At 47.6% G+C, this 21676-nt stretch overlaps 2 protein-coding genes across 2 annotated transcripts in view; both read right to left on the reverse strand.

The window, feature by feature from the left end:
• The window catches only part of LOC140721949 (uncharacterized), a 60181-nt gene that overhangs the window by 19368 nt on the left and 19137 nt on the right, over nucleotides 1-21676 (reverse strand). The window lies entirely within an intron of this gene.
• On the reverse strand, nucleotides 5175-15673 carry LOC140721938 (uncharacterized). The gene is made up of 9 exons (XM_073036760.1): nucleotides 15560-15673; nucleotides 14195-14324; nucleotides 13902-13973; nucleotides 12563-12682; nucleotides 8399-8515; nucleotides 7763-7840; nucleotides 6931-7073; nucleotides 5958-6022; nucleotides 5175-5635 (listed from the first exon to the last, which is right to left on the reverse strand). The coding sequence occupies exons 1-9, from the start codon at nucleotides 15671-15673 to the stop codon at nucleotides 5446-5448; spliced, it is 1029 nt and encodes a 342-aa protein (XP_072892861.1). The 3' UTR covers nucleotides 5175-5445.

A 21676-nucleotide genomic window follows, 5' to 3' on the forward strand; every position in this document is an offset into this window, starting at 1 on the left:
CTTCACTCGCAGAATGGCGGCAGTGTGGAATGAGCTGTCAGATGAAGTTATAAATGCAGGCTCATAACATTTCAGAAAAACTTGGACCGGTACATGGATGAGAGGGGTGTGGAGGGATATGTTCCAGTTGCAGATCAGTGGGACTAGGCAGAAAAATGGTTCGGCATAGACAAGAAGGGCCGGAGGGCCTGTTTCTGTGCTGTAATGCTCTGTGGTTCTCCGGTTCTATCACCACGCTGTCTTCTAATTTGCAATGCGTACACGCTCAAAGTTGCCGACCGCTCCTCATATGTTAACCTGTTCATTTCCACAATTATCCTCGTTCACCTCGTCTGGACTCTCTCCAGTGACAACACATCCTTTATGCGATATGGGGCCCAGATCTGTTGCCAATACTCCAACTGTGGCCTTCGTGTATTCCTTATAAAGCCTGAGCATTATATCATTGTTTTTTTTTATTCATTTGCCTTTGAAATAAATGCCCCCATTGCATTTGCCTTCTTATCCCAGACTCAACCTGTAAAATGAACTTTTGGGAGTCTTGCAAAAGGGTCCACTTTTATGGTTCTCTAAACCCCATTATTCCATTGAGAGACTAATGCATGTGACGTATGCTTCTCCCTCACCAACTGCAGAATGAATTTAATCATACCTCTTCAGTGAACAGACTTCTGGCTTTTGACCCTCGCACTTACGAATGCTGAGGACTCGGTTTGAGATATCCCGGACCCTGGCACGCGGGTGACATCCTGGCATCCGGGAATATGAATGTGGCACATCGAGCCTCCAGTCTGTTTCCCCTAACTAACGCATCCCCTCTCACCACAGCGTGTCTCTTCTTCCCCCTTCCATTCTGAGTCAAGAGGCAGACTCACTACTAAACGGCCGACCACTGGGACCTCTCTCTGTTAGTTTGTATGCGCGACTGTATCTAAAGTGTTATACATTCTACTAATGATGATGACCACTGGGCTACACTGCACTGGCTCATTAACCGCTTTTCCCTGTCTCGCTGTCACCCAGTTTCGTGTGTCCTCCACCTTGGGTATAACTACCTTCCTATATGCCCTACCTATCACCCGGAAAGCCTCTAGAATTATTGGAATATCCCGGATGTTAGCATCTCAGAGGATCTACACAGGGCCCAGAACGTTGACCAGCTGCACTTTGTATCTCTCCACCATAGGTCCAGAACGGGTGCAATCTCATTTGCTCTCCACTGTGTCGTGGACCATTGCACAACAGCAATAGTTACGTCAGGCTGCGGTTTATTGGCCATAGCTCAGCGTTCAGCACAATCATTTCCTCAGTTCTTAAAAAACAAACTCCAGTTCTTACAAACTGGGGAGACTTTAAACTAGAATGGTTGGGGGTGGGAATCAAATTGAAGAGACTAGGAGAGAGGAGGTAAGTTCACAAATAGAGAAAGTTAATAGACAGTGTGTGAGGGGGGATAGACAGGTGACAGAGATGGTGAGGGCTAAGACCGAAAATGTAGGAGAGAAGAAAGAAAAAGATAATAAAATTATTTGCACAGTAAGGGATAAAGAGAGAGTAAGAGGTAGAGATTTTCTTAAATGCATCTATTTTAATGCTAGGAGCATTGTAACAAAGGTGGATGAGCTTAGAGCATGGATTGATACCTCGAAATATGATGTTTTAGCTAATAGTGAAACATCGGTACAGGAGGGGTGTGATTGGCTACTAAATATACCTGGATTTTGTTGCTTCAGGTGTGATAGAATCGGAGGGGCAAGAAGGGGAGGTGTTGCATTGCTTGTCAGAGAAAATATTACAGCGGTGCTTTGGCAGGGTAGATTAGATGGCTCGGCTAGAGCGGCTATTTGGGTGGAACTGAGGAATGGGACGTGTAGTAACACTTATAGGGGTGTATTATAGACCACCTAATGGGGAGCGAGAATTGGAGGAGCAAATATTTAAGTAGATAACAGATATTTGTTGTAAGCACAAGATTGTGATTATGAGAGATTTTAATTTTCCACACATAGACTGGACAGTCCATTCTGTAAAAGGTTTAGAGAATTTAAAATGCGTGCAGGATAGATTTTTGCAGCAATACATAGAGGTACCAACTAGAGAAGGGGCAGTGTTGGATCTCCTGTTAGGGAAGGAGATAGGTCCAGTGACGAAGGTATGTGTTGGGGGGCACTTCGGGTCCAGTGATCAGAATGCCATTAGTTACAAAATAATTATGGAAAAGGATAGGACTGGACCCAGGGTTGAGATTTTTGATTGGAGAAAGGTTAACTTTGAGGCGATGCGAAAGGATTTAGAAGTAGTGGATTGGGACAATTTGTTTTATGAGATGAATGTAATAGAGAAATGGCGGTCATTTAAAGGTGACATTTTGAGGGTACAGAATCTTTATGTTCCTGTCAGGTTGAAATGAAAGGTTAAAAGTTTGTGAGAACCATGGTTTTACAGGGATATTGGAAAATTGATTCGGAAAAGGGGAGAGATGTACTATAGATATAGGCAGCATGGAGTAGATGAGGTGCTCTAGGAATATAAAGAATGTAAATAGAATCTTAATGAAGAAATTAGTAAAGCTAAAAGATGATACGAGGTTGCTATAGCAAGTCAGGTGAAAATAAATCCAAAGGGGTTCTACGGTTATATTAATAGCAAAAGGATAGTGAGTGTTAAAATTGGTCCGTTAGAGAATCAGATTGGACAGCTGTGTGTGGAGCCAAAAGAGATGCGGGAGAAATTGATCAATTTCTTTTCTCCGGCATTTACTAAGGAGTAGGATATTGAATTGTGTAAGGTAAGGGAAACAAGTAGGGTAGTTATGGAAACTATGATGATTAAAGAAGAAGTACTGGCGCTTTTAAAGAATATAAAAGTGGATGAGTCTCCAAGTCCTGACAGGATATTCCCTGGGACATTGAGGGATGTTAGTGTAGGTATAGCAGGGGCTCTGACGGAAATATTTGAAATGTCATTAGAAAGGGAGCAACTTGACCCTGAGGGTCCTTCTACCTGAAACTCTCTAATCAGATAAACATCCAGTCCAGAATAGCTGATCCCCAGTTGGGTTCAACCACGGGCTGCTCTGAAAAGCCAAATCGTCCGCAGTCTGGAAATACCCCTCCTGCCATCCGGCACCAACCTGACTTTCCCAATTAACCTACATATCGTAGTTCCCCCATGTCGATTGCAACGTTGCCCTTTTGGCATGTGCTTTCTGCGTCCCGTTATGCTTTGGAGGCCATTTCCTTACCACTGTTTGTGTGTCTGTATACAATTCTGATCAGATATTTTTACCCGAGCATTTCCGTGTCCCTACCCTCAATGATCCAACACCTAGAGACCCTCGGTTACTGATGAATGGACTTGGCCCGAAACGTCGTCTGTATTCTTTCCCATAGATGTTATCTGGCCTGCTGAATTCTTCCAGCACTGTGTCTGCTGCTTGGATGACATCTCTTTCTTACGACATAATTCCATTTTTACCAACAGAGCTCAGACGCCCTCTCTGCATTCCCGGCTGTGTCTTCGGCAGAACGTGTATCCTTGGGCATCAAGTTTCCAGCTACAATCTTTCAGCCATGATTCAGTGATGCCTGTAACATCAGACCTGCCAATCTGCAACCGTGCTGCAAGTTCATCGTTGTGTTTTAGTTAGAGTGTGCATTCAATTTCAACACCTTCTGACCTGTATTCTTCCTTTTCGATATTGTCCACCTTATACGTTGCAGCTCATCCGATTAACTGCCATTTCCACCAATCAATAGTCTCTCCTTACCACTCACTGCCTCTGTTCGTAAACCAGTTACCTCATCGCCAGCACTATTATCGGCTTCCCTACATGTTTTTTTTTTTACATTGGAATCTATGCTGCTCAGGACACGCGTTACACTGTGTTCAACCATATGATTCCGAACATCGTCTGAGGTGTTACAACCATCTGCCTCCACAAATTCTCCATAATCTGTTCTGGCAATCTGGCTCCCATCCCTCTGCAACTGGTTCAAACCGATGACTGTCAACTGTACAGTTTTCCTGGTTCTGGGCTCACTAGCACGCGGCACAAGCAGCAATCCTGAGATGAATACCCCGGACATCCCGCCCATTAACTCAGAACCTAACTCGCTGTACTCCCTCCTCATGCGTCCTATTCATGGCATTGATACCCACAAGGATCACCATCTGACTTGTTCTGCTCTGGGCCTTGGACCATCTGGACAATAGCAATGATAATTCAAGCTGCGGTTTATTGGCAACAGCTCAGCGTTCAGCACAGTCATTTCCTCAGTTCTCAGCAAACAAGCTCCACATTCTGAACCGTTACAGCTCCCTCTGCAAAATAATATTTAACATCCTCATCGTGAAACCACATTCCGTGCAGATCGGTCATAACATTTCCGATCTACAGGTAGTGTTGAAGTAGCAGAGAGGCTGCAGGTCTTATACAGAGAGGAAAAATGGGCAAAGCACTGGCAGATGGAATACAGTGCCTGGAAGTGTATGGTCATGCAAATTGCGAGAAGTAATCCATTACTGAGGACTATCACCACCCGGGAAATGCACTGTCATCATTCGTACCATCGGAGAGGAGGTACAGGAGCCTGGCGACCCGCACTTAACCATTTGAAACAAGTTACTTCCCTTCCACCATCAGATTCCTTAACGCTTCCCGAACCCATGAGCACACTCGATATTCCCCTATTTCCTGTATTGATTAATTTTTGGAACTTACATTAAATTTACATCTTTGCGCAGTACTGATTGTAAAAATGATCAACTCTCAGGTGGTATAAGTCACAGACAATAAATAAGATGGTGATTCCGGTGGCCAGCACGCGATACAGATAGACAGGACATGTGGCACGCTGGTCTTCACTGAGTACAGGAGTCGGGAGGTCACATTGCAGTTGTACAAGACATCGGTGAGGCCACACTTGGAGGACTGTGTTCGGTTCTGGTCTCCCTGCTGTAGGAAAGATGAGCTGGAAAGGGTGCAGAGGGAGATTTACGAGGATGTTGCCAGGATTCGAGTGGCTGAGCTGTGGAGACCGGGCTGGCGTGAAGAGTTTATTCTGTGGGGAGGACGGGTGACATTATAGAGGTGTGTATAAAACCCCGGGGGGCATAGATAGAGTGAATGCGCACAGTCTTTTAACCCAGGGTGGGGTATCTGTGAAGCAGAGTGGACAGGAGTGAGGTGAGAGTGGGTGGAGAGGAGTGAGTGAGACAACAGAGAAGGAGGTGTGGAGAACGGTGCAGGGAGGGATGAAGAGTGCGAAAGATGACGAGAAGGAAAGAGATCGATGGGGAAAGAGGAACAGGAGAGTGTTGGTGGAAGAGGTCACGAGTAGTGAGAGTGGTTGGGGGGACAGAGTGGATGAAGATGGAATGTGAGGATGAGGTGGATAAGAGAGGGGAAGATAGACTGGGGAGGAAAACGGATTGTAATGTGATTCAATTTGGTTCTAGGGGCTGCTGACAGAGATCCAGGATCTTTTCAGGAATATCCGTGAACCAATGTGCAGACTTCTCGCAGATAAAACGGTGTTGATATTGGCAATTGGTATTCCATTCGTACGAGTTGCAGTTACCGCAGGCGGACCTTCCAGTGTCATCCCTGTGCATAAGACTAGAAGCCGCTTTCCTATCAAAGAAGGTTGAACAATTTAAACAGCGTCAAAACAGCTCCAGGAGGACACCCAAGACCGTCACCAAACTAATCCCATTGCATCGCACTTTCCACAAAGCCCCGTGTCCGGTATCCAAACTAACCCCCATGACCCACTTTCTCACTACAGATGGTATCACTCTCCAAAAAGATGCGACTGCCTCACACTCTCCCCAACAGCCGTGTCAGAATCTAATCTACGATCGTGATCCCCTCACTTCCCAAGCCATGGTATGTCTCCAAATTAATCATCCTGACCTGGTCACAAGTCACAATACAGAAAGAATCCGAATCTCACCCGTTTTCGCATTTTCCAATCCAGTATGTTCTGAATGGATCGACGAGAGATTTGGAAACAACATTCTGCGAAATTAAATTCTTTAATTAATGGTAAGAAGGAGACTCTCTCAATGCCGGAACCTGAGAGTGTCATGTATGTTGGTCTTCAGAAAGAAGGAGCATCACTTTGGCAGAGACAGGGAGTGTGAGTGAGATTCACTCTGTGTCTGACCCCGGGAGTGTGTGATAGGACGGTGTGGAGTGAGATTCACTCTGTGTCTGACCCCGGGACTGTGTGATGGGGCGGTGTGGAGGGAGATTCACTCTGTGTCTCACCCCGGGAGGGTGTGATGGGACGGTGTGCAGGGAGACTCACTCTGTGTCTGACCCCGGGAGTGTGTGATGGGACGGTGTGAAGGGTTATTCACTCTGTGTCTGAAGCCGGGAGTGTGTGATGGAACGGTGTTTAGGGACATTCACTCTCTTTCTGACCCCGGGAGTGTCTGATGGGTCGGTGTGGAGGGAGTTTCACTCTGTGTCTGACCCCGGGAGTGTGTGATGGGACGGTGTGGAGGAAGATTCACTCTATGTCTGACCCCGGGAGTGTGTGATGGGACGGTGTGAAGGGAAATTCACTCTCTTTCTGACCCCGGAAGTGTGTGATGGGAAGGTGTGAAGGGAAATTCACTCTCTTTCTGACCCCGGGAGTGTGTGATGGGACGGTGAGGAGGGAGATTCACTCTGTGTCTCACCCCGGGAGTGTGTGATGGGACGGTGCGGAGGGAAATTCACTCTGTTTCTGACCCCGGGAGTGTGTGATGGGACGGTGTGGAGAGAGATTCACTCTGTTTCTGACCGCGGGATTATGTGACGGGAAGGCTTGGAGTGAGATTCAGCTGCCCCTCTATGGTATTAACTAACTTTGAACATAATCATGACTGCCCTGAGTTTATGATTGTTGCGGAAATCGTTTTTCTCAGTGTGACACGTACCTTCTGTTCTTCTGAATTTATTTCCAGCAGCATTGCATCAATGCTCGAACAATATTTCTTCGCTTCGTCGTAAGATGTTTCCAACGTGGATATTAAATAACACCTCTCTTCATTTCTGATCCAATCCTGGGAACACTCTTGCTCTGGAAATCAGGAACAAGAGAAGTGAATCTCCCAGCACAACGTCCCATCACACACTCCTCCGGTCAGACGCAGAGTGACTCTCCCTCCACACCGTTTCATGACAAACTCCGATGGTCAGCACTGTGCGAAGCTCACTTTCCACTCTCAGGTTACTCATACAAGAGTTCAATCACAGAGCGACGCTCGCTTCGTCCATGCTGTCTCAACCAGACTATGTCAAACTCAGAGTGAAGCCCACGCTGCGCGATCTAATCGCTCAATCAGTCTCAGACTCAGGGTCAAGTTATCTCCGCCGCGTCGCGTCACGCACATCCGAGTTGAGACAGCGTCCCATCACACACTCCCGGGGTCAGACACAGAGTGATTCTCCCACCACACCGTCCCATCACATTCTCCCGGGGTCAAATACAGACTGAATCTTCCTCCATACCGTCCCATCACACACCCCCCGCGTCAGACATAGAGTGAATGTCCCTCCGCACAGTCCAATCACATACTCCTGGAATCAGACACAGAATGAAACTCTCTCTCTCTCTCTCTCTCTCTCTCTCTCTCTCTCTCTCTCTCTCTCTCTCTCTCTCTCTCTCTCTCTCTCCTCTCTCTCTCTCTCTCTCTCTCTCTCTCTCTCTCTCTCTCTCTGTCTCCACCCTGTGAAGCCGTGACAGGTAGGAGGCCGTTGTTACCTCACCTCTGTTACTGGTCAGTAATTGGCAAAATATCTGGTAGTTTTGGTCGCAGGTGATTTGAGACTGACGATTCTGTAATACTGAGAGAGATGGAGAACGACGTTTAGCTTTAACAGTGACGTGTGAGACATTGTCACGGTGCCGCGCGGCCACGGTAAGTGGTGTGTCGTTGTCACGGTACGGTACGGTTCATGTTGAGAGTGGTGACACAGTGTCACTTTCAAGGGCGTGTCGGTGTCTCTCTGAGGTGTGTTCCGGTGTCGCCTTGAGGAGTGTATCAGTCACAGGGTCAGGGGCATGTCGATGTTACAGTGAGGGGTGCGTTGCTGTCACTGTGAGTGTCATGTCTGTGTCACGGTAAGGGTTGTGTTCGTGTCGTGGTTGGGAGTGTATCTGTGTCGCGTACAGAGGTGTGTCAGCGCGACGGTGAAGGTATTGTTGGCGTTATTGTGAATGGCATGTCTGATTCACTATGAGACTGGATTATGTTACGGTACAGGTCGTGTTACTATCACGGTTAAGGGGTGTGTCGGTGTCACGTTGAGGTGCGTGTCGGCATCACTGTGAGGTTTTACGCTAACTCTCATTCCACTCTGTTAGTTTACGTTCTGGCTCCATCCGGAGCCCGTTCGACTCACCATAGATCGAGAGCCCGGCAACCATCGCGATGATGACGGATGTAACTAGGCAGAGTAGGCAGATCTTACGGTACGGTTTATTACTGATTTTATCCTTCGGCTGCTCTGTATGTGGACCTGTGGAGTGAACATTCAGCGTGTGTGTGAATTCAGCCGTGACCCCCACTGTTGCTCCCACCCACCCACCATTCGCGCTCTCTCCTTCTACCACGATCACCGCACCGTCTCTAAATCTCATTTACTTTCAGCCGTCATCACCGAGAGCCCAAATTTCTTGACTTGGAAAAGGCTGACAGGTGTCTGACGGACTCCAGAGATCAGTCAGATCTCCCCTGAGCCTCCTCCACTCCAGAGGAAGCGACCCAGGTGTCCGACCTCTCGTTGTAACACATGCCACCGAATCCCGGCAGAGTCCTGTTAAACCTGTCCGGAGGCTCCCCAACGCCCTGACATCCTTCCGATAATGGGGAGACCAGAACTGTATACAATACGCCTGATTCAGCCTAGCTAGTGGTATTTATAAAGTTGCAACATAGCTCCTTGATATTTGCCCCGACTATTAAAGGGATGAATGCCACAGGACTTCTTAACCATCCCATCAAACTGTGCAGCCACGTTCAGGGAGCTGTGAACATGGACCCCAGGATCCTCTGCTCATCAACACTGTTTAGAATCGTGTCTTTGATAGGGTGCTATCTCTTCATTTGACCTACCAAGGCGCATCATTTAACGTCCGTCAGTGTTAAACTCCACCTGCCAGTTCCTCAAACCCTATCTGAAACTTTTCCAGACTGAATTATCTGTCAGTCGTCAACGCTGCCCACAACACCAACTATCTTCGTATCATCGGCAAACCTACTAACCCTACTGACATCAAGAGAGGGAAGGGCAAGAAGCAGGTATTAGAGAGTACCCCAGGGGCTGTGCCCACTAACAATAAGTATTCCTGCCTGATTACTGTTGGGTGGGGACGGCTACCTGGAGGAAGCAACACATTTCTCGCCTCTGTAACAGAGTCTGGTCCCGTGGCTCGGGGTGTAGGGAAAGGAAGAGGAATGCAGCAGCGATAGGGGACTCTGTAGGTGGGGGGTCGGATAGACGCAGAAAGAAACGCGAACGGTAGTTTGCCTCCCAGGTGCCAGTGTCCGGGATATTTCTGATCACGTCCACGATATCTTGTTGTGGGAAGGAGAAGAGCCACAGATCGTGGTACATATTGACACCAACGACATGGGTAGGAAAAGGACGGAGGTCCTAAAAAGATACTACAGGGAGTTAGGAAAACAGTTGAGAAGCCGAAACTCAAAGGTAGTATTCTCGGAGTTAATGCCTGTGCCACGTGACGGTAAGGAAAATAATAGAATGAGTATACAATAGAGTATAAATGTGTGGCTGAGGGATTGGGACAGTGGGGAGGGGTTCAGGTTTCTGGATCATTAGGACCTCCTCTGGTGCAGGAGTGACCTGCACAAAAAGGATGTGTTGAAATTGAATCCGAAGAGGACCAATATCCTGGCGGGAAGGTTATCTAAAGCTACTGGGGAAAGTTTAAACTGGAATTGCTGGGGGTTTGGAACCGAACTGTAGTGACAGAGGAAAGGGAGGTTGGCTCACAAATAGAGAAAGCTTGGAGACAGTGCGAAACGAAGCATAGACAGGTGATAGAGAAGGATCGCGCTCTGCCCTATGGTTTGAAATATGTCTATTTTAATTGGAACAGTATCATGAATAAAGCGGATGAGCTTAGAGCGTGGATTAGCACTTGGAGCTATGATGTTGTGGCCATTACAGAAATTTGGGTGGCTCGGGATCAGGAATGGCAACTTCAGATGCCGGGCCTTAGATGTTCCAGAAAGGATTGGGAGGAAGGAAACAAGGTGAGGGCGTGGCACTGTTGATCATGGATATTGTGACGTCTGCATAAAAGGTGGACGACATGGAAGGGTTGTCGACGGAGTCTCTGTGGGTGTAAGTTAGGAATAAGCAGAGGTCAATAACTCTACTGGGTGATTTTTCTCAGTCCATTCAATAGTAACAGGGACATCGAGGAGCAGAGTGGGAGACAGATTCTGGAAAGGAGTAATAACAACAGGGTTTTGTTATGAGATTTTACTTTCCCAACTATTGTAGGAATCTCCCTAGTGTGAGGATAGTTACAAGGAGGTTTCCTGGATTGGGAGCGTGTTTTCTTCGAATCGGTTGAGTGAAGTCGGCCTTTTCTCCTTGGAGCGACAGAGGTTGAGAGGTGACCAAATAGAGGTGTATAAGGTGATGAGAGGCATTGATCGTGTGGAAAGTTAGAAGTTTGTTTGTTTGTTTTTTTGCCCGGGATGAAATGATTGACACAAGAGGACACGGGTTTAAGGTGCTGGTGAGCAGATACAGAGAGATATGTCAGGGTTAAGTTTTTTAAGTTAAGCAGAGAGAGGTGAGTGATGGAATGGGCTACCGGGAATGGTGGTGGAAGCGGATACGCTAGAGGCTTTTAAGAGTCTTTTGGATAGGTGCTTGGAACTTAGAAAAAATATAGGGCTATCGGTAAGCCTAGTAAAGCAGGGACATGTTCAGCTCAACTTTGAGCTCTTGTTTTTCTATGTTCCTTTGTTTCTCACGGCAAGAAGGACGTGGAAACCATAGACATAGTGTAGAGGAGATTTGTATGGATGTTGCCTGGATTGGGGAGCATGCCTTATGAGAATAGGTTGAGTGAACTCCGCCTTTTCTCTTTGGAGCGACGGAGGATGAGAGGTGACCTGACAGAGGTGTACAAGGTGGTGAGAGGCATTAATCGTGTAGATCGTGTAGTCTTTTCCCTCAGGGTGGAAATGGTTAGCACGAGAGGGCATAGTTTTAAGCTGATTGAAAGTAGGTAGAAAGGAGATGTAAAGAGTAAGTTTTTCACACAGGGAATGGTGAGTGCGTAAAATGAGTTTAAAATGTACAATGACTTTAACAAGTACAGTCACAGGATCCCATTTGGTAGATCACTCTGGCAGATGGAAGAGAGGAAGGTAGGGAGAAATGGAGAAAGAATTGATTGATGAAAGAGAGAGGGAGGAATGGGGGAGTAGGGAGGGTGGAAGATGGAGGAGGGAGAGAGATATTAGAATGACTGAGATACAGAGGGAGTAGTCTGGCTAATTTGAATCGGAAGGACTGATCAGGTACGGGGAGCAGATGTAATCTACCTAGACATTAACATGGTCACAGATGGTACACTGCTCTGGAAGGTGATGGTACAGGAGTCGGGAGGTCACGTTGTAGATGTACAGTGACGCCGGTCTTGTTCAGTGTTGATCGCCCTGATTTAGGAAAGGCCACGGTGCTGGGAAGTTTACGAGGATGTTGGTCTCGGGGGAGTGAGGCATGGAGAGTGGTCGGACAGTTCGAGACTATTCCTTGAAGCGCAAGGGTGACCTTACCTCTGTTGTATAAAACTACGAGGGGCGCAAGCAGGGTGAAAGAGCACAGACATTCCTCCGGTCCGGGGTATCGGGAAACAGAGGGCACAGGATTGAGGTGAGAGTCGATAACGTGGAGGGAAACAGATGAGGGACGGAGGGCCTGTTAGATTTGAAGGAGATAGACAGGGACGAGAGAGGGGGAAAAAGGAAGGGAGGGGGAGGGAACAGGGGAGGAGAGAGGGACGGAGGGGGAAGACTGGGGAGTTTCTGAGAAAGAAGGTCATAGGCGGCGAATGATTTTTAGAAGAGTGGTTGGGGAGAGTCGGGAACCTAGTAGAGGACGAGATTCCGGTAGGAGAGGGGCAGAGACAGTGGGGTGGGGTAGGGTGGGACGATTAGGGAGTGTGAGTCGAGCAAACTGAAAGAGCAGAACGAGGATGTTGCCGGACTCGTGGGACTAACTTAGATGTGGGGCAGGTTGGGACTTTATTCCTTGGAGGGTGACCTTAGAGAGGCGGTGAGTGCGTACAGATATTTTCCGTAGACTTGGAGAACCGAGGACAAGAACGCACGTCTGTGGTGAGGGGGGAAAGGGATGCAATTGGGAAGACGACTAACAACCTTTTATTACCCAGATTGTGGTCTGCCTATGGGACGAGCTGACAGAGGAAGTGGTCGAGGCAGATACATTAGAAAGTTGGGAACTTGGGAATATGACACATAACCAATCCATAATGGCGTCATCACTGTGAACTCTGACCTGGTGGTGCAGTGGTTGGCAGACCGCCGGGTCCCGAGGAAATCGGAGAATCTTCATCCTCATCGATGCGAGTTTCCTCTTTCCTAACGTTCAGCTCTGAGTAAGTGGAGTTCAGACCGCCTGGGGGAGAGAGTCGGACAGGCAGATTAGGAAGAGATTGAGAGCGGTAGAGAATAGAGGAGGGTGTCGGGAAGAGAGAGAAGAGAGGGAGGCAAGTGAGGGAGAGAGAAGGGGTGAGAATATGAGTGAGGGAGAGGGGTAGAGATAGGAGAGAAACAGGAGGCAGCAGAGGAGAGCGATCAGCAGAGTGAGGAAGGTAACTACAAGGGCAATGGGCGGGAAGATGTAAGAGAAAGAATGAGGAGAGAGAAAAGGGTGAGAGAGGCGGAGATAGAGGAGACAGGGAGAGAGTCGGAAAAAGTGAGAGGGCATGGAAAGGTGTGAGAGAGGGTGAAAGAGGGCGATTGAGAAGCGAGAGTGAGGGGAGGAGAAAGTGGGAGAGAGATGGCGAAGAGAAAAGAAGATAATTTGAGAGAGAGAGAGAGAAGAGCGAGGGGAGAGAGCGCCCGGGAAAGGAAGAGAGGCGTGGACAGAGAAGAGGAGAGCGCGTGACGGGATTGAGGGGCAAATTTAGGGACAGAGCGAGGTTGGAAGACCGGGACGGGCGGACGCGGAAGGATGAGACGGAGCGAAGAGAGAGTTTAAGAGCGCGAGGGGGAGACGGGGAGTGGTAGAAACGGTGACTGTGATAGAGGCGAGACGGGAGGGAGAGGGGATAATGAGAGAGGGCGAAGAGAACGGGACATTGAGTGACAGTGAGGATAACGGGGAGAGGAAGGAGGGGAGAGACAGAGAGCGGCGAGGGCGTGAGAAGGTGAGGGAGGGGGAGAATTGGAAAGGAAAAGAGAGTGGGGTTAAGAAAAGTGAGAGAGCGGTTATGGATTTATACCGCGTACCTTCCTCACCACACGGACACGGCGCTCACTGATCTCCGCAACCCCATCCCACAGCGCTCTGTCCTCATCGCCACTTCCTCCAGATGGCACATGCCATGCTATCTCTCCTCACCGACCCTTCTCACAGCCCACTCTCCTCAAACCATCCCACGGCGCTCCTTCTACACCGCCCCTCCAAGGCTGCTCACTCCTCACAGCACCCTCTGCACCGTCCCTCCCACAACGTTCACACCACCCCCCCCCCCCCCCCCATCGTCTCTCCCACGCGTTCCTTCCGTCTTATGCTGAAACAGGCAATCATTAGGAACGTTTTCCCTGAGATCTCTCGACAGGATTGGCCGTATCAGCTGAACAGGGTGAAATAAAAAAAAAATGAAACTGACCTCGATCTGCCCGGACCCGGGGCGCCGAGGGGGTCTTGAAATTAACTTTCGCGTACAATACATCAGGTTCAGCTGGGGACAAAACAGCGAAGGTCAGAGACAGAATGAGGTTCCCTCCACACCGTCCAATCACACACGCCCGGGGTCAGTCACAGAGTGACTCCACATTCACTCCACATTCACTCATCACACACTCCCGGGCAGACATAATGTGAAACTCCCTCCACCCGTCCGATCACACACACCAGGATAAGCTGCAGAACACATCAGTCGCCTGTCTCTGCTGCACTCACCTCGGCAAGGAGACCGAGAGTCCGCTTTTCCCAACTTCACGTTCATGTAACTCTCGCTCCGGTCCATCCTGCCGAGGATTCTCTGCGTCTCTGAGCTCAGATAGGGGAAGCAACCGTTGTCAGAGGAAGCCTGTGTTAACAAGTGGGTTAGACCGGTACCAACCAACGCCGGATGAAGAGCTGATTAATTGAGTAACCGAGTGTAGGGGTAGGAAGTGCGGGGAACAGAGAGATCGGGGGTATTGCAGAGGGTGGTCGTGAGAAATGAGAGTGGTTGGGGGAAGAGTAATGAGAGTGGGAAGAAAGAGGGGAGGACTGTGGGTCGGGTAGAGATAGAGAGGTGAGTGACAATGGACAGACTGGGGAGAAGGGAGCGTGATAAGGGGTATTTGGACAGAGGAGGTCGGAAGGAGTGATGGAGATGGGGAAAATGAGCGGAGAGGGTGAGACGGAGAAAAAGGCGGGAGAGTTGGAGACTGATTGGGGAGATAGGGTCGGTGAACGGAGGTAAGAGTGTGAGATCAGGATGGAACAAGGCAGCGGAGAGGAGGAGATGAAGAATGAAGTTCGCGCTGGAGAAAGAAGAGGGATTCTGGGAGGACTGAGGGAATATGGAATCGAAGTAGGAACAGAGAAAGGAAAGGATTTGGTGGAGGTGAGTTGAGACGGAGGGCAGGAAGGAGGAAGGAGGGAACGTCCGAGGAATTTTCTCACTCATATAGAGCCTCATATATCCGGGGCAGATTCTTCCTGTTTTACCGATTGGACGCTGCCCCTGCCTCTGCTCATGACCGGGGCTACGGACTCCCTGTCTGCGAGAAAGCAGGGCGGCAGGGGAACCACCCATTACCCACCGATGTGTGAACCCCCTCCCTCCGAGTGAGGTGAACAGCTTTCCACGAAATTCCTGCCCTCCATAGGCCCTCTAACTCTCCCCTTTTCATTCTCCCTTTCTCTCCCACCATTCTCTCTCTCTTTCTATCCTATCTTCCTCCCCTCTTCAACCTTTGCTCTTTTAACTACCTCCTCTCTCCCACTTTTCAGCCACTCTCCTCTTCCCCATTATCTTATTCCAGTCTCTCCCCCATCTGCCCCTCACTTTTTCTTCTCTCCACGACCAATACTCCTCTAGCCCTGACACGCAAATGTGCTTACACACCCACAGATGCTTTCTGTTTCCCCCGTCCCTTCGGCCCATCTCCCCTTCCCGTCTCCACCCTTCCTCCCATCCAGTCTCCGAGCCTCCCATTCTCTCCCACCACACCTTCCTGCTTCCATGTCCCAGTCTTCCTCTTCCTTTCGTTTTCCTCAATCACTCTCTTCCTCCCATCCTCGCATGGCACTGTCTCCTTCTGCCCCACTCACCTGCCCCACCTCAACGACTTCGCTATTACGCACCTTCCCTCTCCACTTCCTCTCTCCTCGACATCTTCTTTCTTTATCCGAACTTAACCGCTTTATTTCCTCCTCTTCCCACATATTTCCTCATCCAACTCCCTTATTCATTCACTTCTCCTTCCTCCTTGGATCCCATGCTTCCTTACTTTCTCAATATTACTTCCAGGGAAACCCTATCAAATTCCTTGCTGAAATTCATATACACTACATCTGTTGCTCTTCCTTCGTCAATGTGTTTAGTCACATCCTCAAAAAATTGAATCAGGCTTGAAAGGCACGGCCTTCCATTGACAAAACCATGCTGACTATGCCCAATCATATTAAACCTTTCTAAATGTTAATAAACCCTGCCTCTCAGGATCTTCTCCATCCACTTACTAAACACTCGCTGGTCTATAATTCCCTGCGCTATCTCGAACAATTTGTGGAATAAAGGAACAACATCCGCAACCCTCCAATCCCCTGGAACCTTTTCCGTCCCCCTTGATGATGCCAACATCATCGCCAGGGGCTCAGTAATCTCCTCCCTCACCTCCACAGTAACCTGGGGTACATCTCATCCGGTCCCAGCGACTTACCAGCTTGATGCTTTCCAAAAGCTCCAGCTCACCCTCTTTCTTAATATCAACATGCTGTAAGTGATTGATACTATCACCCAGATCCTTTTCCATAGTGAATACTGAAGCAAAGTATTCATTAAGTTTCTGCTATTTCCTCCGGTTCCAAACACATTTTCCGCTTGACACATTTGATCGGTACTATTCTTTCGCATCTGGTCCTATTACTCTTCACATACTTGAGGAAAGCCTTGGGGTTTTCCTTATTCCTCCCCGTCAAGAATTTCTCATGGCTACGTCTGGTTCTCCTAATTTCCTTCTTAAACTCCTTCCTGTTAGTCTTATAATCTTCCAGATCTCTAACATCACCTATCTCTCTCAAACTTTTGTAACCTTTACTATTCGTTTTGACTTGATTTAGTGCAGCCTTGGTACACCACGGTCCCTGTACCCTACCATAACTTCCTCGTCACGTTGGAACATACCTATGCAGCATTCCACGCAAATATCCTCTGAATATTTGCCTCATTTCTGCCGTCTTTTCTCTGAGAACATCTGTTTTCAATTTAAGCATGGAGGTTCCTATCCGATAGCCTGATAATTCGTCTTACTCCAACAAAAAGCGTTTCTAACTTGTCTGTTCTTATCTCTCTCCATTGCTATTGTAAATGAGATAGCATTCTGATCACTATCTCCAACAATCTCTCCGACTGAGAATTGTGACACCTGACCTGGTTTATTTCCCAATACCAAATGAATGCAACCCCTCCTTTTGTGGGATTATATACATATTGTTGCAAGAAACCTTCCTGAACACACCTAGCAAACTCCATCTCATCTAAACCCCTTGCTCTGAGGAGATGCCGATTGATATTTTTGTCATTAAAATCTCCCATCACGACATCTCTGTTATTGCTACACATTTCCAGGATCTGTTTCTCAATCTGCTCCTCGATATCCCTGTTACTATTGGGCGGTCTAAAAAAACACCCGGTAAAGTTATTGACCCCTTGCTATTCCTAACCTGCATCCACAGAGACTCATTAAAAAAAAAACCCACAGGGTCCACCATTTCTGCAGCCCTGACAGTATCACTGATCAACAGTGCCACGCCCACAGCTCTTTTTTGCCTCCGTTCCTGTCCTTTCTGACACATCTGAACCCCGGCACTTGAAGAAACCGTTCCTGTCCCTGAGCCATCAAAGTCTCTGTAATGGCCACAACTTCATATCTCCTAAGGAGATAGTGATCACACACTACCTCCTTTATCATAGCATTTGAGAAGGATGGGGACAGATAAGTTAGCAAAGCGTTTAATTGGAGTAGGACTAAATATGAGGCTATCAGGCAGAAAGTTGGAAGCATAAATTGACAATAGAAAATAGGTGCAGGAGTAGGCCATTCGGCCGTTCGAGCCAGCAACGCCATTCACTGTGGTTATGGCTCAATTGTGATCAATTGCTCTCAAAAATGTTCGAAATAAATGTGGCAATGTTCAAAGGATATTTGCGTGCAGTTCTGCTTATGTATGTTCCAATGAGAAAGGGAGAAGCGGGTAGGGTACAGGACCCGTGCTGTACAAAGGCTGTTGTAAATCTAGTCAAGAATAAAGGAAGACCTTACGAAAGTTTCAAAAGACTAGTTGATGACAGAGATCTAGAAGATTATAAAGCTAACAGGGGGAGCCTAAGAAAGAAATTAGGAGAGCCAGAATGGGCCATAAGAAGGCCTGGCAGGACAGGATGAAGGTAGACTGCAGGACACCCTGTAGGTATGAGAAGAACAAGTGGATAAGACTGGAGAGTTTAGGACGAATCAAGTGTGACAGTGCAAAAGTGTGTATGGAGCAGGAAGAGAAAGCAGAGGTACATAATGAATACTTTGCTTCTGTATACACCTGAATAAAAGATTCTGGCGATTGTAAGGATGACAGAGCGGACTGAAATGCTTGAGCATGTAGATATTAATAACGATGATATGCTGGAGCATTTAGAAAGCATCAATCTGCAAAAGTCGCGGGGAAAGGAAGACCAGACTACTGTGCGAACCGACGGAGGAGATTGCTGAGCCTCTGGCGATGATGTTTGTATCATCAATGAAGATGGCAGAGATTCCGGAGGAATGGAGGTTTCTGGATGTTGTTCCCTTATTAAAGAAAGGGAGTAGAGATAGACCAGAAAATTATAGACCATTGAGTCTTACTGCAGTGGTTGGTAAGTTGATGGAGAAGTCCCTGAGAGGCAGGATTTATGAACATTTGTAGAGGCATAATATGATTGGTAATACTCAGCATGGAATTGTCAAAGGCAGGTCGTGTCTTACCAGCCTGATTTTTTTTCGAGGATGGGACTGAACGAATTGATGAAGGTAGCGCAATAGTTGTACTGCATTTTGATTTCACCCAGCATTTGATGATGTATCCCGTGTAAGGAGACACGTGGCCCACAGAGACATTGCTTTGTGGATCCAGAATTGGCTTGCCCACTGAAGGCAAAGAGAGGTTACAGTCGTGTCATATTCTGCATGGGAGCCCGTGAACAGTGGAGTTCCTCAGCGATCTGTTCTTGGACCTCAACTCTACGTGATTGCATGAATGATCTGGATCGGGATCTGGAGCTGTGGTTCTTAAATTTGCGGATGATACAAAGGTTCGTGGTGTTGTAGATACCCCCAATTATTAGGTCTGTCAGAGCTTACAGCGGGGCATTCATAGGATGCAAATCTGGGCTGAGAAGTGGGAGTTGAAATTCAACTCAGGTAAGCGTCAGGCTTTTACATTTGTAGGTCAAATATGATGACAGAATATGGTATTATGGTATTAATGGTCAGACTCTTGGCAGTGTGGAGGATCAGAGAGATGTTTGGGTTCGAGTCCATAGGACACTCAAGGCATCTGCACAGGTTGACTCTGTGGTTAAGAAAGCATACGGTGTATTGGCCTTCATAAACCGTGAGACTGAGTTTACAAGCAGAGAGGCAATGTTACTAATTTATAGGGCGCTACCTGGAGGACTTTGTTCAGATCTGGTCGCCTCTCTAAGGGAAGGATGTGGAAACGATGGAAAGGATGCAGAGGAGATTTGCAACGGTGTTCCCTGGTTTCGGGAGCATGCCTTATGAGAATAGGTTAACTGAATTCGGCCATTTTTCCATGGAGAGTCAGAGGATGAGAAACGACCTGATAATGTGTATCAGATGATGAGAGGCTTTGATCTGGATGTGCTAGAGATTTTGGAAATCATCAAGTTGGATAAGTCTCCGGGCCCGGATGAGATTATCCCCAAACTACAATGGCAGGCGAGGGATCGGCTTTCTAAGCCTCTTGTGATGATATTTGCATCATCAATGGAGACGACGGAGTTTCCGAACGATTGGAGAGTTGCGAATATTGTTCCTTGATTTAAGAAAGGGAGCAGAGATAGCCGAGGAAATTATAGACCAGTGAGTCTTAACTCAGTGGTTGGTAAGTTGATGGAGAAGATTCTGAGAGACAAGATTTATGAACATTTGGAGAGGTATGATATGGCTAGGAATAGTCAGCATGGCTTTGTCAAGGGCAGGTTGTGCCGTACGAGCCTGATTGAATTTGATGAGAATGTGATTAAACACATTGAGGAAGGAAGAGCAGTAGATGTAGTGTATATGGATTTCAGCAAGGCATTTGATAACTTACCCCAGGCAATGATTATTGAGAAAGTAAGGAGGCATGGGATTCAATGAGGCATTGTTTTGTGCATCCAAAACTGGCTTGCCCACAGAAGGCAATGAGTGGTTTTAGACGTGGCATATTCTGCATGGAAGTCGGTCACCAGTGGAGTGCCTCAGGGATCTGTTCTGGGACCCTAACTCTTAGTGATTTTTTTTTTAATGACCTGGATGAAGAAATGGAGGGTAGGGTTAGTAAGTTTGCTGCTGACACAAAGGTTGGAGGTGTTGTAGATAGCGTGGACGGCTGTCAGAGGTTACTGCGGGACATTTATAGGATGCAAAATTGGGCTGAGAAGTGGCAGATGGATATCAACCCAAAGTGGTTCATTTTGCTAGGTCAAATACGATGGCAGAATATGACATTAATGGTAAGAATCTTGGCAGTGTGGAGGATCAGAGGGATCTTGGGGTCCGAGTCCATAGGACGCTCAAAGCAACTGCGCAGGTTGACTCTGTGGTTAAGAAGGCGCATGGCGTATTGGGTTTCATCAATCGTGGAACTAAATTTAGACGCCGAAAGGTAATGTTACAGCTATATAGGACCGTGGTCAGACCCCACTTGGAGTACGGTGCTCAGTTGTTGTCTCCTCACCGAAGAAAGGATGTGGCAGCCACAGAAAGATTACAGAGGAGATTTACAAAGATGTTACCTGGATTGGGGAGCATGCCCGATGAGAATAAGTTCAGTAAAGTCGGCCTTTTCTCCTTCTCCTTTTTCTCCTTTTCTCCGACGGATGATCAGAGGTCACCTGATAGAGGTGTATAAAATGATGAGAGGCATTGATAGTGTGGATAATCATTAGGCTTTTTCCAGGGCTGAAATGTTTGCCACAAGAGGACACGGGTTTAAGGTGCTGGGGAGTAGGATCACAGAAGATGTCGGGGTAAGCGTTAGACGCAGAGACTGGTGAGTGCATGGGATGGGCTGCCGGCAACGGTGGTGGAGGCGGATACAATAAGTTCTTGTAAGAGACTTTTGTATAAGTACCTGGAGCTTAGAAAAATAGAGAGCTATGTGTAAGCCTAGTAATTTCTAAGGTAGGGACATGTTCGGCGCAACTTTGGGGGCCGAAGGGTCTGTATTTTGCTATAAGTTTTCTATGTTTCTGTATTTCCATCCATAAAGCCTCACTTAGAAAAGTTGTCTTGTCTGTTCTGACTGTGTTTTGCTGTGACATTTGCCTCAGCACTGTAATGTCACCCCTCCTCCTGTAATTCTGCCGTTTTCTCACGTCTAAATATAGGGAAACCCGAAATATCGTGCTGTCCTGCTTGCTCCTCCTACACCCCATTCTCAATAATGTCTGCAATATCTTATCCACTGTGTTGATTCATGCCCTGAGCTCGACTGCGCTTCTTAGAAACTTCCTGCATTAAAATATACGGAGCTCAGGGCACCAATCGCTTGATGCACAACCGTTTGATTCTTGCATCTTTCGGAGGTCTTAACAATATCTGTCTCCATATCGACTCCGCTATCTGCTCTCAAACTCTAAATCCCATCCCCTTGCAAATCGAGTTCAACTACTCTCCTAAGAACTCTCAATTACAGTACTGAGAAAACTTCCGCTAGGATATCAGCTCCCCTTCACTTTATGTGTAAACCGTCTTCCATCTCTTCTGTAGACATTTCACATTCCTTGGAATAAGCACAATGAATTCTGAAGTAATCCCATCTGCACCGTAGCTTCAGCCACGTGCTGAACTGTACGATCTTCCTAGGTCTTGGGCACACTGGGACGGGTGGTGATACTGTCCTTTAATTTAATAGCTAAATCCCTGACCTCACTGTGCAGAAACACCTTCCCATACATACATC

This window comes from Hemitrygon akajei, unplaced genomic scaffold (genome assembly GCF_048418815.1).
Source record: "Hemitrygon akajei unplaced genomic scaffold, sHemAka1.3 Scf000065, whole genome shotgun sequence".
NCBI lineage: Eukaryota > Metazoa > Chordata > Chondrichthyes > Myliobatiformes > Dasyatidae > Hemitrygon > Hemitrygon akajei.

Coding starts and splice junctions, on each gene's coding strand:
- LOC140721938 (XM_073036760.1), bottom strand. CDS start 15,673: ATGTGGGAAGAGGAGGAAATAAAGCGGTTAAGTTCGGATAAAGAAAGA. Junction 13,974..14,194: donor CTCTCGGTCTCCTTGCCGAG/GTGAGTGCAGCA, acceptor TTTTGTCCCCAG/CTGAACCTGATGTATTGTAC. Junction 7,074..7,762: donor ATTACTGACCAGTAACAGAG/GTGAGGTAACAA, acceptor CCTGATTTCCAG/AGCAAGAGTGTTCCCAGGAT.